This window comes from Oncorhynchus tshawytscha, linkage group LG19, assembly GCF_018296145.1.
Source record: "Oncorhynchus tshawytscha isolate Ot180627B linkage group LG19, Otsh_v2.0, whole genome shotgun sequence".
NCBI classification, from domain to species: Eukaryota; Metazoa; Chordata; class Actinopteri; order Salmoniformes; family Salmonidae; genus Oncorhynchus; species Oncorhynchus tshawytscha.
The window spans coordinates 22,476,559-22,490,905 of NC_056447.1; the positions used below are offsets into that span (position 1 = coordinate 22,476,559).

General features: G+C 44.4%; 1 protein-coding gene across 1 annotated transcript in view; it reads right to left on the reverse strand.

Moving 5' to 3' along the window:
- Positions 1–238: 238 nt before the first annotated feature.
- The window catches only part of LOC112218482 (C-Maf-inducing protein), a 35,012-nt gene continuing 20,903 nt past the window's right edge, over positions 239–14,347 (reverse strand). The window contains exons 2-22 of the mRNA XM_042301479.1: positions 10,522–10,647; positions 10,371–10,421; positions 10,008–10,169; positions 9,782–9,823; positions 8,092–8,154; positions 7,596–7,676; positions 7,333–7,436; positions 7,065–7,169; positions 6,468–6,616; positions 6,216–6,423; positions 5,679–5,744; positions 5,029–5,055; positions 4,872–4,920; positions 4,659–4,766; positions 4,448–4,564; positions 4,214–4,354; positions 3,799–3,846; positions 3,439–3,585; positions 3,208–3,313; positions 1,890–1,960; positions 239–1,797 (exon numbers count right to left, since the gene is read on the reverse strand). Coding sequence (XP_042157413.1) covers positions 1,744–1,797; positions 1,890–1,960; positions 3,208–3,313; positions 3,439–3,585; positions 3,799–3,846; positions 4,214–4,354; positions 4,448–4,564; positions 4,659–4,766; positions 4,872–4,920; positions 5,029–5,055; positions 5,679–5,744; positions 6,216–6,423; positions 6,468–6,616; positions 7,065–7,169; positions 7,333–7,436; positions 7,596–7,676; positions 8,092–8,154; positions 9,782–9,823; positions 10,008–10,169; positions 10,371–10,421; positions 10,522–10,647 — 2,025 coding nt within the window. The 3' untranslated portion in view covers positions 239–1,743. The remainder of the gene's footprint in view (positions 1,798–1,889; positions 1,961–3,207; positions 3,314–3,438; positions 3,586–3,798; positions 3,847–4,213; positions 4,355–4,447; positions 4,565–4,658; positions 4,767–4,871; positions 4,921–5,028; positions 5,056–5,678; positions 5,745–6,215; positions 6,424–6,467; positions 6,617–7,064; positions 7,170–7,332; positions 7,437–7,595; positions 7,677–8,091; positions 8,155–9,781; positions 9,824–10,007; positions 10,170–10,370; positions 10,422–10,521; positions 10,648–14,347) is intronic.

Consider the following 14,347-nt stretch of genomic DNA (forward strand, 5'->3'; position numbering starts at 1 on the left):
ATTCAGAACTGGTGGTATTGCCCATGCAAACAGAAAGTGTTCTCATGATTCCAAATGAAGATTGAGGAATGAAACACTTTAGCCCAGCTACATGTACTACATAATGGGTGAGCATACTCCAAAACAGTGCCCTCTCTCCATGCTTGATGGGCAAAGGGAAAGAGGGAGACCTCGTCAGAGTAGAGAAATGTGGCTCTATGAACAAAAGATTAGCACGTTGGTGTCCACGTGATTCTATGCCACTGTATCAGATAGTACTGATGTATGATACAATATATTTGTGTTTTGAAGTGCAGTATGGCATCAAAAAAAAATGGATTGAAACAGAAATGAACTTGTTTGGCTTTCCACTCTGGTACTGACCGACCAACCACAAAGGTCTTATTCTAGACTCTGGGCAGGTTATGTGCTGTTTTTTTTTAAACAGGGTCATCTATACACCATGCTGTTGCCTCTACAGAGTCTGTTCACTCCTGACATTTATCACAAAATACTCCTAAGGATGACCATGGCCTGTATATCTACAGCCAATATCAAAATGTATCCCATATTTATCTTTAGAAAAACTTGTACCATCATGCCAAAAAGTCAACATTGAGAGGTTGATGCAAGGTGCACATAGGGCTTCAGTTTAGGCCTCAGCATGGATAAGAATGTTAGGCAACATCTTGATTGATTGTGTGACAAAAGTCAAGTGCGGTATGCCTGGAAAGTGTCTTAACATATGAGAAAATAATGGGAGGCAGAAAGAGGGATATGAAGTTGAGAAATGATAAATACAAGGCAGTCCCAGACCACCTACTACACAATCATTCTATTAAATATGGGAGTTATGTACATTGAAAACACAAATTAAAAGGAAACATTTCTTCCTTTTAATAGTGTTGCAACCACAGAGCAGAGCTCCTGAAATGTCTGCTTAAATGTCACACACAATATATGAATGCAGAGATGTCTGGAAAAATATGTTCATTCAAGTTGATAAAAATTGATTGAGTGTCATATGAGGAATTAGGCACAGTCTTGCAATTTTTATTTTGTTTGAGGTAGCACCTCATCCCCAATAAAGGACTGGAAAGGCCAGAATCTGAACCTGAAAGAACCCAAACAAAAAAAACAAGACCGAAATGACAATTGGACACATCTTTAGAGCTACATTTGGATTGAACTAGAGGCAATATCAAAAGTGTACTGGAATGTGACCTGGTTATCTAACCTTGATCAGACAAGGATAGAAGAGCTCCCAGTAAATGGAGGGAAGAGTGCATTTAAACAAAGGTCCTCAGAGAGAGTGGGAGAGAGGGAGTGGAGAAAGATTCATTTGTTTACATGGTGTTCTGTGTACATTTGACACAACACTGAATAAATCTATGAGGAGTCTATTGAGGGCAAATAGGATGTGGACAGGAACTGAGTGAGAAACCACGCATGAGAGAGAAAGATAAGGTCCCTTGTGTCACAAGTGGGTCCTTGCTTTTTTGATGATGTCGCTAAAAAGGAGCTCCTTGTATTTTGATGATGTCACTAGAAAGATAGTAATTCTCGCTTGACATGATGTTACTAGAGAGGTCCAGGCGTTCTGATGTCGTCTCCAGATTTTAAAAAAAAGGTCCTCGTCTACAGATGGGAGAGGATCCTCTTGTTGTTGATGTAAGAGAGACTAAGTGTTCTGTTGATATCAGGTAATCCTCATGTTTGGATGGTGTGGGAGTTGGTGTTCTAGTGATGTCACACAGGATGTGTTCACCAGGCCTCGGTGTAGCGGACATCCACCTCCGTCAGATTGGGGAGTTTGGCCTGACAGGAAGAGAGAGAGGAGAAAAGATAAGATACCACAAACTATAATTCGGTGTTCTTGTCAACAGAGAGGGTCTCGCGGTTCATCTTACCTTTAAGTCCTCGTATGTGTCTGCTGTGAGCTTTGTGCTGTTCATGTTCAAACTGCACAGGCTCTTCATGGCTGGAAGAGACACGCATAAACATGTCACCTTAACCTACATGAACATATATAGATCTAGGAGGCTGTGTGGAAGGCCTGTTCTATACTGAATGTATGAGGTTGTGGGGCAGGTGTGAAGTATAGTGGGGCAAAAAAGTATTTAGTCAGCCACCAATTGTGCAAGTTCTCCCACTTAAAAAGATGAGAAGCCTTCATCATAGGTACACTTCAACTATGACAGACAAAATGAGAAGAAAAAAAATTCCAGAAAATCACTTTGTAGGATTTTTAATTAATTAATTTGCAAATTATGGTAGAAAATAATTATTTGGTCACCTACAAACAAGCAAGATTTCTGGCTCTCACAGACCTGTAACTTCTTCTTTAAGAGGCTCCTCTGTCCTCCATTCGTTACCTGTATTAATGGCACCTGTTTGAACTTGTTATCAGTATAAAAGACACCTGTCCACAACCTCAAACAGTCACACTCCAAAGAACATTTGGATGATCCAGAAGAAGATTGGGAGAATGTCATATGGTCAGATGAAACCAAAATATAACTTTTTGTTAAAAACTCAACTTGTTGTGTTTGGAGGACAAAGAATGCTGAGTTGCATCCAAAGAACACCATACCTACTGTGAAGCATGGGGGTGGAAACATCATGCTTTGGGGCTGTTTTTCTGCAAAGGGACCAGGACGACTGATCCGTGTAAAGAATGAATGGGGCCATGTATCGTGAGATTTTGAGTGAAAACCTCCTTCCATCAGCAAGGGCACTGAAGATGAAACGTGGCTGGGTCTTTCAGCATGACAATGATCCCAAACATACCGCCCGGGCAACGAAGGAGTGGCTTCGTAAGAAGCATTTCAAGGTCCTGGAGTGGCCTAGCCAGTCTCCAGATCTCAACACCGTAGAAAATCTTTGGAGGGAGTTGAAAGTCCGTGTTGCCCAGCAACAGCCCCAAAACATCACTGCATGGAGGAATGGGCCAAAATACCAGCGACAGTGTGTGAAAATCTTGAGAAGACTTACAGAAAACGTTTGACCTCTGTCATTGCCAACAAAGAGTATATAACAAAGTATTGAGATAAACTTTTGTTATTGACCAAATACTTATTTTCCACCATAATTTGCAAATAAATTCATTAAAAATTACAGGCCTCATCTTTTTAAGTGGGAGAACTTGCACAATTGGTGGCCGACTAAATACTTTTTTGCCCCATATGTGAGTAGCATATAAGTCAAATGATTTAGATGAGTTCTTACAGCTGAGGGACAGCAGGCCGGCGTCGGTCACTGGTGTCTCACACAGATTCAACACCTGCAGACATGCCAAGTGTTCAGACAGCAACCGCAATCCTGTATCTCCAAACTGAAGGAAAGACAAAAACAGGAAGAGAGGATGTGTCTTTCAAAGTCATACAGAGTATTACTCATCAAGTTCAAATAAAAACAAAAAATGTGATGTGATGTGTGTGTGTGTGTGTGTGTTCTGACCTGGGTGGACCAAAGGTTGAGCTGTTTGAGAGAGGGCAATTTGATGAGCTGTTCAGCACAGGCACTGGTGACGTTGGTGAAGGCAAGACTCAGGTTCTCCAGGTTCCCAAAGGAGCCAGAGCTCAGCAGCCTGGCAAGGTCTGCATCCTACTCAGAGATGCACAGAGACATGGTCAGATACAGAGGCAGGGAGAGACATGTTCAAATTGAATTGAGACATGGAGAGTCAGGTCATCTTTCTCACAAAATGTAAGTTACATTTGAACATTTTGCATAAAAAAATATTATCACATGTTCGGGTGAAAGAAAAACAAATAATGTTTGAGGAAATGGCAGTAGTGTAATAAAAGCCAATCTCACTGTAGACTTGGAGGGCAGAGTGAGTCGGGTGGGGCCTCCTTTTCTTTGCTGAGGGGGAAAGGAAATTTAAAAAATGGCGACTGATTACAGCAGTTCCCTATTCAGACAGCAGGTGGTGTCTGAGCAATGTGCCAATGATGAAATAGGAGGTCTCTTAAATGAGATAAAGGGTTCATATTTGCATGAAGTAACAATACAGAAACACTAGGTAATACGGGATAATGAATAGATAACTCTAGCAGAGTGGACAGTGTAGAGTAGTAACAGTTTTAACTGAGCAGAAACTACAGTTGTCCGCTGACAGCCCAGACCTTGTGTATTTTGAGAAGACATTACAGTAGAATTGGGAATGCAGTGGGAGGTTGAGCGTGTCGTGTTCGAGCCTTTGTTTGTGCACAGTGCGGTAGTAACTCACCAGCTCTTTGAGCTCCCTCTGCCTGTCACACAGCTGCTCGTACATGTGAAGGCCCACCGGAGTGCTCTCCAGGGTGGAGATGATCTGCAGCTGGGTGTCCTTGTTCTCGATGATGTTGTACTCCAGCATCAGGCACAGGATCTGAAACAAACACACACACACACAGGTCACCTCTGCTTCCTGTGCACTCACACCTCTAAAAACAAGTCAGCTCTGTACATAGGGCACACACACCTCAACCATGGTCTGGTTCCCACGCAGAGCCAGGAGCATGCAGGGCCCCAGCTTGTTTTCAGCCAGGGACAGGAGAAACTTCTTAGTTTTGTAGCAGGAGCCCATAAGAATGTGAACCTGGAGGAGAGAGTCAAAGGTCAAGTCCAGCCAATCAGAACAGAAGGTAGGTATGAGGATCAGGATTATTAGGGTAACACCACCAATCACTCACCATGCTGGCAAAGAGCTCCCCATCATCATCACAAGCCACACCCCCTGGACTGTAGAGCTGGAACCAACCGTCCTTTCCTGAGCGCACACTGAGCAGACAGGAGTGGACCTGCAATAACCACACAACAATGACTACCACACACACACAAATCCAACACTGAACTAAGGCGAAACAATGATGTATGGTCAGAGATGCACACACACACACACTAACCTCCTGTCTGGGGTCCTCTGCAAACCTCTGAATAACATGTTTCAGCTCTCTGTTCAAAACAGACAGACAAGTCAGGCACAATCCTCATGCTTTCCTTGTAGGACGGTAACTGAAATGTAACATTTGTTAACTAGAAGTCATGGCTGTAGATACTTACTTCGTAAATTTGGCATGTGCAAGGGCCCTAAAGAGGTGGTAAGAATACACATTAAAAACAAGATGAAATACAATAATTATGATTAAATGGAGAATAAAACATGTTTACACATGCAGTAAGATGTTGAACAGATTGCAGCTGGATCGCATAGGAAACACGGCCCATTTTTTGTTGGTTTGAACATATCTGAGCAACAACACACAAATACACGTCAATCTATCGGAAGTTGGGGGTGTGTGTTTTCTGTCTGACTCAATCCCTCTAGGAGTTGTGTCGGAGTGTTGTTGCCCTTTCTAATGACGCCTGAACGCTTGGATTAGGCTCTGGTGCGCAGGTGAGCAGCAGGTGAGTCTGCCGGCTGTGACAACAACATCCCTCTGTAGGTGACTGGTAATGAGGGCCCGGACTGAGGAGCCAATTACAACAGCCACTCAGGGGGGCGCCTCATCCCCAGCAGGGCACCTCAGCAGCACACCCACGTCAACACCACTCCCAGGCCACTACACGGCGAAGACAGGCCCTCACCCAAAGTCCCGCCCGACCCCAAAGCCTGGAGGAGGAAGGGTGGAGGGCCGGGGAGTGACCAGGAAAAGGTGAGGGAGCACAAGAGGTGGAAGTGGATAGGTGTAGAGCCAGGGCAGTAGACTTACTCTTTGGGGAATGGGATGGGCTGCAGCAGGCTAGCCAGGGCGGGTCTCCAGTCATCGTAGTCAGACCTGAATGGTTTCAGAGAGAAAGAGATAAGAGTAAGAACAGAAAGGTGGACACATAATGAGAGCAGGGGGCTGGGCACACAGGGAATCACGAGAGGTAACCCGAGTGTCGCCCTATGACACCAAACAAATCCATCAATTCAATGGGACGAGGAGAGGATCAGATTCCTGTCTGTTAAGTGTCACAGTTACAGTCATTCCCCGTTCCCACACACATAATAGAACCATTTGTGCCACTTCCCTCTTGCAAAACATCGTCACACCCATGTCATCCATCCATTCAGAGACACACTAGCAGACACTCCTTCCTTTTGAATGATTCTCCAGTAGGACATCAGAGGCAGCAGCTGTGTTGAGCTACTCAGCACAGCCCACACAGATAGTGCCAAACATGAACCCTTGTTAACATTTAAACACACACAGTAAGGCAGACACTAAGGCAGGGGGGATACAGTAACAGTAGTGGTAACTCACAGCATTTTGAGGATGAGTGCGAAGCAGCCAAGCACGCGGTCGGCCTGGGCAGGCAGCTGGATTGACAGGGCGTTGAGGGCGGGGCTGACCAGCAGACAGTCGATCAGGTTGGGCTCACTGTCGCCTCCCCCTGGGCCCTTACGCCTGGCGTTGGCAGTGTTGTTGTTGCGTTCCAACTCTACCAGGATCTCACTGGAGTTGACGATGGAAGGCGGAGGAGAGAGGGGCAGTGTGGGGGGAGGGGGAGGGGAGCTGAAGGGGGAGGGGAGAGGGACAGCAGACCTGTGGGTACGGGTGTCAGGGGCTCTGGGCGGAGCAGGCGGAGTGGCAGAGGGGGTTTACGCTCATTCTGTTGCTGGCAGCCGTTCCTTATCTCCTTCAGACTGGGGGAGTTGTCCCGGCTGCACAAAGAGAGAGATATTGTTGCGGAGATGGAGAGACCATTTTGTGTAATAGAAGAATGGAGAGTCATTGTATCACACATTACATAATCGTCTCAAGACTCTAACACTCAGAAGTCCACAGTTAGAATACATGTCATTCTGCTGGGGGTTGTAGCCAGGCCTCTGTTACAACGGCATTAGCCCCTGTATACTTAGAGGGAGCGTGTTGAGGGTCATGTATCCGAGCAATGATTCTCTGGGGTGACAATGCAACGGAAATCCAGCAAATTTTCTCCTACAGGGGCTGAGGACCCAGGGGTGATGTTATAATGATAACTCATTACTCAAGTCAACACCTCTGTAAATGTTTTAAAGGGAAGGTGATTAACCTAAGCTAACCAGGGACGTTCATTGGGCCAGAGAGTAGAGTCTGTTTGTTGGATCTACAGTGCAGCAGATCACTCACCTGTTGATGAAGTCCTCGTAGCAGGAGTAGATGGCAGCCAAGCACACTGCCACCAGGTTGGGCAGGACACGGGGGTGAGGGCACTGCCCGGTGGGGCCATGCATGCTGGAACACAGCCACACACACAATTAGCACCCAATAGACTCCATGGAACAGGGAGAAAGCAGAGTAAATCATGGAGTACTATTGAAAATAACTAGGGCCTGAGCTTTCCTGGTTGGTGGAAGAAAAAAAAAAACACCGTCCTAAAGACATGTCACTGACTCACCTGTGAATGAATTTCTTGACGACCTCCATCCCAGCGTTGAGCTCATTTAGAGCCAAGATGTACTCCTGAGTGAAGAGACGCAGTCTGGGGCACTTCCCGAAGTCCTGGCACAGACAGAAAGGAGGCAGAGAAATAAACACGGGGACAGAGAGAGGACGAGAGGAGGCACAGTGGGCTTTGACACTCCAGTATATAACCACAGAAGAAAAGAAACAAACTGAGTGTGAACCTACACAGGGAACAAGACGGAACGCTCAGCTCACCATGTTGTGTTTGAGGATTCTCTGGACCACAGGGGTGAACACTTCAATCACAACCATGGACCGCGGACGCTCCCGACAGTGCTGCACAAAACAACCATTCACTCCATCATCTTAACAATAAATGTGAATCTATTACCTAGGCCTGGATAAACTGTACATGGGCTGTTAAGGACAGCCATGGTAGCATAGTGGAACCATCTTCTGCTCCAATAATGGCCCTAGTGTGAGGGACGTCACTGTGCTTGCTTAACAGTACAGCTTCCTTCTCTTACCGGCCCTTGATCTGTCCTTTGTCCTCGCAAACACGCGTGACCACCCTCTAGACAATGCCTTAACCAGCTACGCCACTGAAAAGCTAACTATTCGATGGCGCAGGTGGAGGCATTTCAAGCTGAGTAGTGAGGTTACCAATCCAACTCCGTTACACAAGCACTAAGGGCCAAGGCAGTTATGGGATTTGATTTTGACAACAGGTTGAAGTGGGGCCCATCTTTACCTTGCAGAAGAACTCACACAGGTCCGGTGGAGGGTGGTTATTTTCCAGGAGAGGAGCGATGGCCTAGGGACACACAGAGATACCAGAGACAGGACTGATTAATATAACTTCACAATTTCCCCAGCCATGTGATCTTCTATTTACAATGACCATGTGCATGAGGTCTGATAAACAGGCTCAGAGACAGTTTCTACTAAATAAAATCAAAGTTTATTGGTCACATACACAGATTTGTAGACGTTATAGCAGGTGCAGCGAAACACTTGTGTTTCTAGCTCCAACAGCACAGTAATACCTAGCAATAAAAACGGAAAAAAAAAACTATCCAGAATTGTTTTTATAATAAGTTATATAGTATGAGGCATGACTAGAATACAGTATACATAAATTGGGTGAAACAGTACTAGCCGGGCCTCCTGAGTGACGCAGTGGTATAAGGCACTACAGACCTGGGTTCAATCCCAGGCTGTGTTGCAGCCGGCCACGACCGGTAGACCTATGAGGCGGCGCACAATTGGCCCTGAGTCGTCTGTGTTAGGGGAGGGTTTGGCTGGCCGGGATGTCCTCCTCCCATCGCACTCTAGCGACTACTTGTGGCTGGCCCGGGCGCATGCACGCTGACTTCGGTCGCCAAATGTACAGTGTTTCCTCCGACACATTTGGCGCGGATGGCTTCCGGGTTAAGCGAGCAGTGTGTCAAGAACCAGTGCGGCTTGGCGGGGTCGTGTTTCAGAGGATGCATGGCTATCTACCTTCGGCTCTCCTGAGTCTGGGAGTTGCAGCGATGGGACAAGACTGTAACTAACATTTGGATATCACGAAATTGGGGATAAAAAAGGGACAAAAGTACAAAAAATAAACTAAAGTACTACAAGCTATCTGACTAGTGAACAAGATAACTGAACCAACCACCTGCTCTGATTCTCCGCACCTAATCGCACATGCATTCTCTCACGCACGCACCCGCACAGACATGCACACATCCACGCTACACACACTACAACTGCTGCTACCAGACTCACATTATTATTGCTAAATACCACACAATTTAAACATTTTCCCCCAATCCCCCTTCCCAAAAACATTTGTAAATATTGGACTATAAATTGTGCCCATCTGTATTGTACTTAGAATAGAATACACATTTTAGCGTATTCTATTCTACTGAGCCATTTACTTTACGTTCGTATTCTTATATTTTCTTATTGTTGTTGCATTATCGAGAATGAAGCTGTAAGTAAGCATTTCGTTGGACAGTGTATTCCAAGTGTAGCCCGGGCATACAGCTGATAAACCTGCCATGGGTGAATAAAGAGTGCTAGCCTAACCTCGGTTAAGCCGAAACTAAAATCTTGCATAATTTGGTCAGATGCTCAACCATTGATGTTTACATAATATGTCCACGAGAGCTTAAGCCTAGCCTGTAATTCCTAAGAGTTACTGCAGAAGTCACCCTAAAAATACACAGGTGTACCTATAATTCTCTCATCATCTTAGCTTGTAATTCACCCCAAGGCAGGTAAATTAGGTGAGCAACTGCTCCAATGTAAAAAAAAAAAAAGTGTACATTAAACTGTACCTCAAGAGCTGCAACATCCCATATCTAGTGGCCAGGTCCCATGGGGTTAGGGACACAAACACATCCCGATGAATCCACCATTACACTATAACAGCAACTTCAAAAACTCACCACAATGATGTTCTCATGGTCCTGAGTGCTGAGGTTGGTGTTCTGAGGAGGAAGGGGACAACAGAAATAAGACTGGTATGATCAGCAACAGAGAGCTCAGACAAATAAATGTAATAGAGACACTCCCAAACAACTTTTATTCTGCCAAACAGCAGACATCTGTGGGTTTTGAGCTGACCTCCCAGTAGCAGGTGTGTGTGTGTGTGTGGCCTGCAGATTGGCCTACCTCAGCCAGCAGGGTGGAGATGATTTGCAGGGGGGCCTGGTGGATGGACTCATCCTGCAGGGGAGAGGTCAGGGCCATGTCCACCAACAATCTGATCTCCTTCAGAACCACCTCCCAGCGACTTGGGTTGTTCAGAACCTTACGGTACTTATAGATCTTTTTCTGGTTGGAAATAAAGAGGCACACACATACTCACATAAAGATACAGTTTTATGTGCTTATCAAACCAACTCAAAAATGCATGAAGGAAATGTATGCAGCGTTCTGTGTAGACTACAGATAAAATCTCTGCCCAAAGTGCTGTGAATCTTGTTGAACCCCGATGAATGCAAACCAATGAATACTTCAACTTAGTAATCCTACCTTCCACTGTAGAGAATTAAACCACTGGTCCCGCAGATAGCTGTTGGCTGCCTGTTAGGGCACATAGTCAAGTAAAAGATACATGATTGGCACACACACACACACACACACACACACGACATGAAGAGGGAGGGAGGGGGGCAGAACATACCTGCAGGAGGACTGTGCCCCCGGGGAAGCTGAGCTGCACACAGTATTTGGGGGCGTTATCCCAGGAGAGCAGCTGCAGGTCCTCTATGGTACTGTAGGACAGGGCAGCCTCCATGTACCCCGTGGGCTAGAGACCAGTAGAGGAGAGAAATAATGTCAACCACTCATTCATATAGGCTACACACTTGTGAAGACGAATACAAGACCAACACAGGCAAGCAGTGTTAACAAACAATCGCTCATTGGTAAGTCACAATGATCACTGTACTGACAACTTGTACAAGGCAGTATTCAACACCCAACAGAGATGTCCTTATAGGACTGTGTGAAAATACAGGACTATGTGAAAAGGCCTACTTCTGCATTTGGGTCATGCATTGAGCCATCCTATGGTTGCTCTAATATCACATTTGAACCGGCTGCTAGTTTTTCCATCACTGACCCCAAAAGGTAGTCAAGCAGTTTACTTTATTGTGACATAAATCCTTGAATATTTGGGAATTGATACTAGTAAAGGAAAGTTAAGGGGAAAAAAAGAACTAGAGGGGTAAAGCGAGGGAGAGAAAAAAAAAAAAAAAAATTCAGCTGCACGATTGACTGTTGCATTTCTGGTCACATGGCCTGAAATGTCAACAGGCTGTTCTGCGTCTCCATCCCTCTGTTCCGTTATTAGTGACACCTTTCCTCCAGTCAAATCAACAAGCTGTTCCTTTTACTTCTGATGCCCTCCCTCTGCACTAGCACACCGGGGCCAAATTAACGGAGTTCCTTAGTTTATGTTGCCCTCATTGAAGCTAACAGGCTGTTCTTTTATTTGCATCTCTCCTTTTCTGCCTCTCCTGTGTAATAGAACAAATAAGCAGTTCCTCCCTGTGTCTCCCTCCCCCTGTAAAAGAACAAACAAATTCCCTTTATTTACATCTCGCTCTCTAGGTGATAGAGCAAGCTAGCTGTTCTTCATCGCATCTCCCTCCTGAGATGGATGCTTGAAATGTAGTAGCCATACTGTGAAATCGGGAGGGTTTTCATTACACACTATTTCTATATCACATATTTCTTGAAAACCAAAGTCATTCTTCAAAACCATTTTTAATTGAACGTAAATTGCATGTACTTGGACGCGCGCGCACACACACACACACCACACATAAAATACGAAATTCACAAATGATAGGGGGAAGCTTGCATCTCTGAGAAACTCAAACGAAAAAGTCAATATAGAACAGGAGCAAACAGATTAAAATAACCATCAGAAGTCATATCCTGCACAACACCTTGTTGTGGTAACCTGCACCAATCTATCTTCCTCTAGCATTCACTCCTCATGTTTTCCTCCATCTATTTTGCTCACGGTCTTCATCTCATTCTGTCCTTTTTAATTATGCTTTTCTTAAAGAGAAGTGGAGTACAGCTCTCCTCCCCAAAACAGCTATGTTGCCATGGAAACTAGTAGGTGAAATCGAGACTTGTTTTTTGTTTGTTGTGTTTCCAGGGAGAACCAGGTGGACAAAGATGTGCAGAAAGAATCTCTGTATTAAGCTGAACTGGCAAACTGATCATATGAACGATAAAGAAAATCTGTTGATCCTGCTCAATTAATATTCTCACAGCAGGTCTGTGTTCATGATCAAATCTGTAGCTCTAGTAATAAACACAATTCCTATTTCAACACTAGGCTTGGGCGGTATCCAGATTATACCGACCTTATACCATCCCAGGATATTCGGTAATACCAACACTAAACACAAGGGGCGCTATTTTCAAACCCCACTTCACTTCTGCAATCCAAATGTTAGCAATGCTAATAAGTACATGTATAATCCCATAGAGAAAACTAACTGAATGCTAAAGAGCGCATTGAACACATTTGATACAATCTCTGCTCTAAACCATTTGCAGGACAGACATCCCAGCTCAAAGTTATACAAGTAACTCAAAAATGCTACTCACAGTTTGTTGCACACAAAACAAATATTAGACAAAGGCGCTTGATCGAGGGGGGGAATTCTCTGCTGTTTCTAAGCAAAGTTTGATTTTGGAAGAAGATAACCACTTAGCTACTAAATTTGCAAATCAAAATGGCACATTGCAGAGCATTTAGCACATTTTAGAAAGTTATCTTAATAGTTATGAGATATCTAGCAGGCATACATTCTTCTGGCGCGTGTTAGCAACTCATAAGGCTCCGGACTCTCCTTATTGTGTGCTTGTAAACAAACACCACATGACTGGGGACTACCGGTAAGCTTCATAATTAACAATTGTGACAGGTAAAATGAAGGCAATCTTCTCTAACATTGCACAAGTTGACAGCAGGTATTTACTTAAAAAGTAGCAACAAATATTCAAATGTAATTTAAAAAAAATACATATCAAAAGATGGCGTAGCGGTCTAAGGCAATGCATCGCAGTGCTTGAGGAGTCACAGACCCGGATTCGATCCCAGGCCGTGACTGGGAGTCCCATAGGGCGGCACACAATCAGCCCAGCGTCATCCGGGTTTGTCCGTGGGGGCTTTACTTGACTCATCACTCCTTGTGGCAGGCCAAGTGCCTTCAGGCTGACTTCGGTCGTCAGTTGAATGGTGTTTCCTCCGACACATTGGTGAAGCTGGCTTCCGGGTTAAGCTGGCGGGTGTTAACCTCTCTGGGATATGTGGGACGCTAGCGTTCCACCTCGCCAACAGCCAGTGAAATTGCAGGGCGCCGAATTCAAAACAGAAATCTCATAATTAAAATTCCTCAAACATCCAAGTATTATACACAATTTTAAAAAGATAAACTTCTTGTTAATCCAGCCATGGTGTCGGATTTCAAAAAGGCTTTACGACGAAAGCACACCATGCAATTATGTTAGGTCAGCGCCTAGCTACGGAAAACCATACAGCCATTTTCCAACCAAGGAGAGGTGTCACAAAAGTCAGAAATAGCATTAAAATGAATCACTTACCTTTGATGATCTTCGTCTGATGGCACTCCCAGGTCTCCATGTTAGACAATAAATGTTAGTTTTGTTCGATAAAGTTAATCTTTATGTCCAAATACCTCCCTTTTGTTTGTGCGTTTAGTCCAGTTATCCAAATGCAAAGCGCGCTCACAAAGTCCAGACGAAAAGTCAAAAAAGTTCCATTATAGTTTGTAGAAACATGTCAAACGATGTATATAATCAATCTTTAGGATGTTTTTATCATAGATCTTCAATAATATTGCAACCGGACAATTCCTTTGTCATTAGAAAGGAAAGGGAACGGAGCTCGTGCTCATGGCCGGGCGCGACAAACTCCAAGGCTTTCAGCCTGACCACTGGTTGAAACAGCTCTTATTCGCTCCCCTTTCACAATAGAAGCCTGAAACAATTTTCTAAAGACTGTTGACATCTAGTGGAAGCCTTAGGAAGTGCAATCTGAACCCATAGACAGTATATTGGATAGGCAAATCACTTTTAAAAAACAACAAACCTTAGAAAAATCCAACCAGGAAGTGGAAAGGTTTTTGCCTGCCATATGAGGTCTGTTATACTCACAGACATTATTGTAACAGTTTTGGAAACTTTAGAGTATTTTCTATTCCAATATGCTAATTATATGCAATACTTATTTTCCACCATAATTTGCAAATAAATTCATTAAAAATCTTACAATGTGATTTTCTGGATTTTTCCCCCCTCATTTTGTCTGTCATAGTTGAAGTGAACCTATGATGAAAATTACAGGCCTCTCATCTTTTTAAGTGGGAGAACTTGCACAATTGGTGGCTGACTAAATACTTTTTTGCCCCACTATCTCCCAAGCCTATTCAATACTGTGCTCACCTTATTAAATGATCATA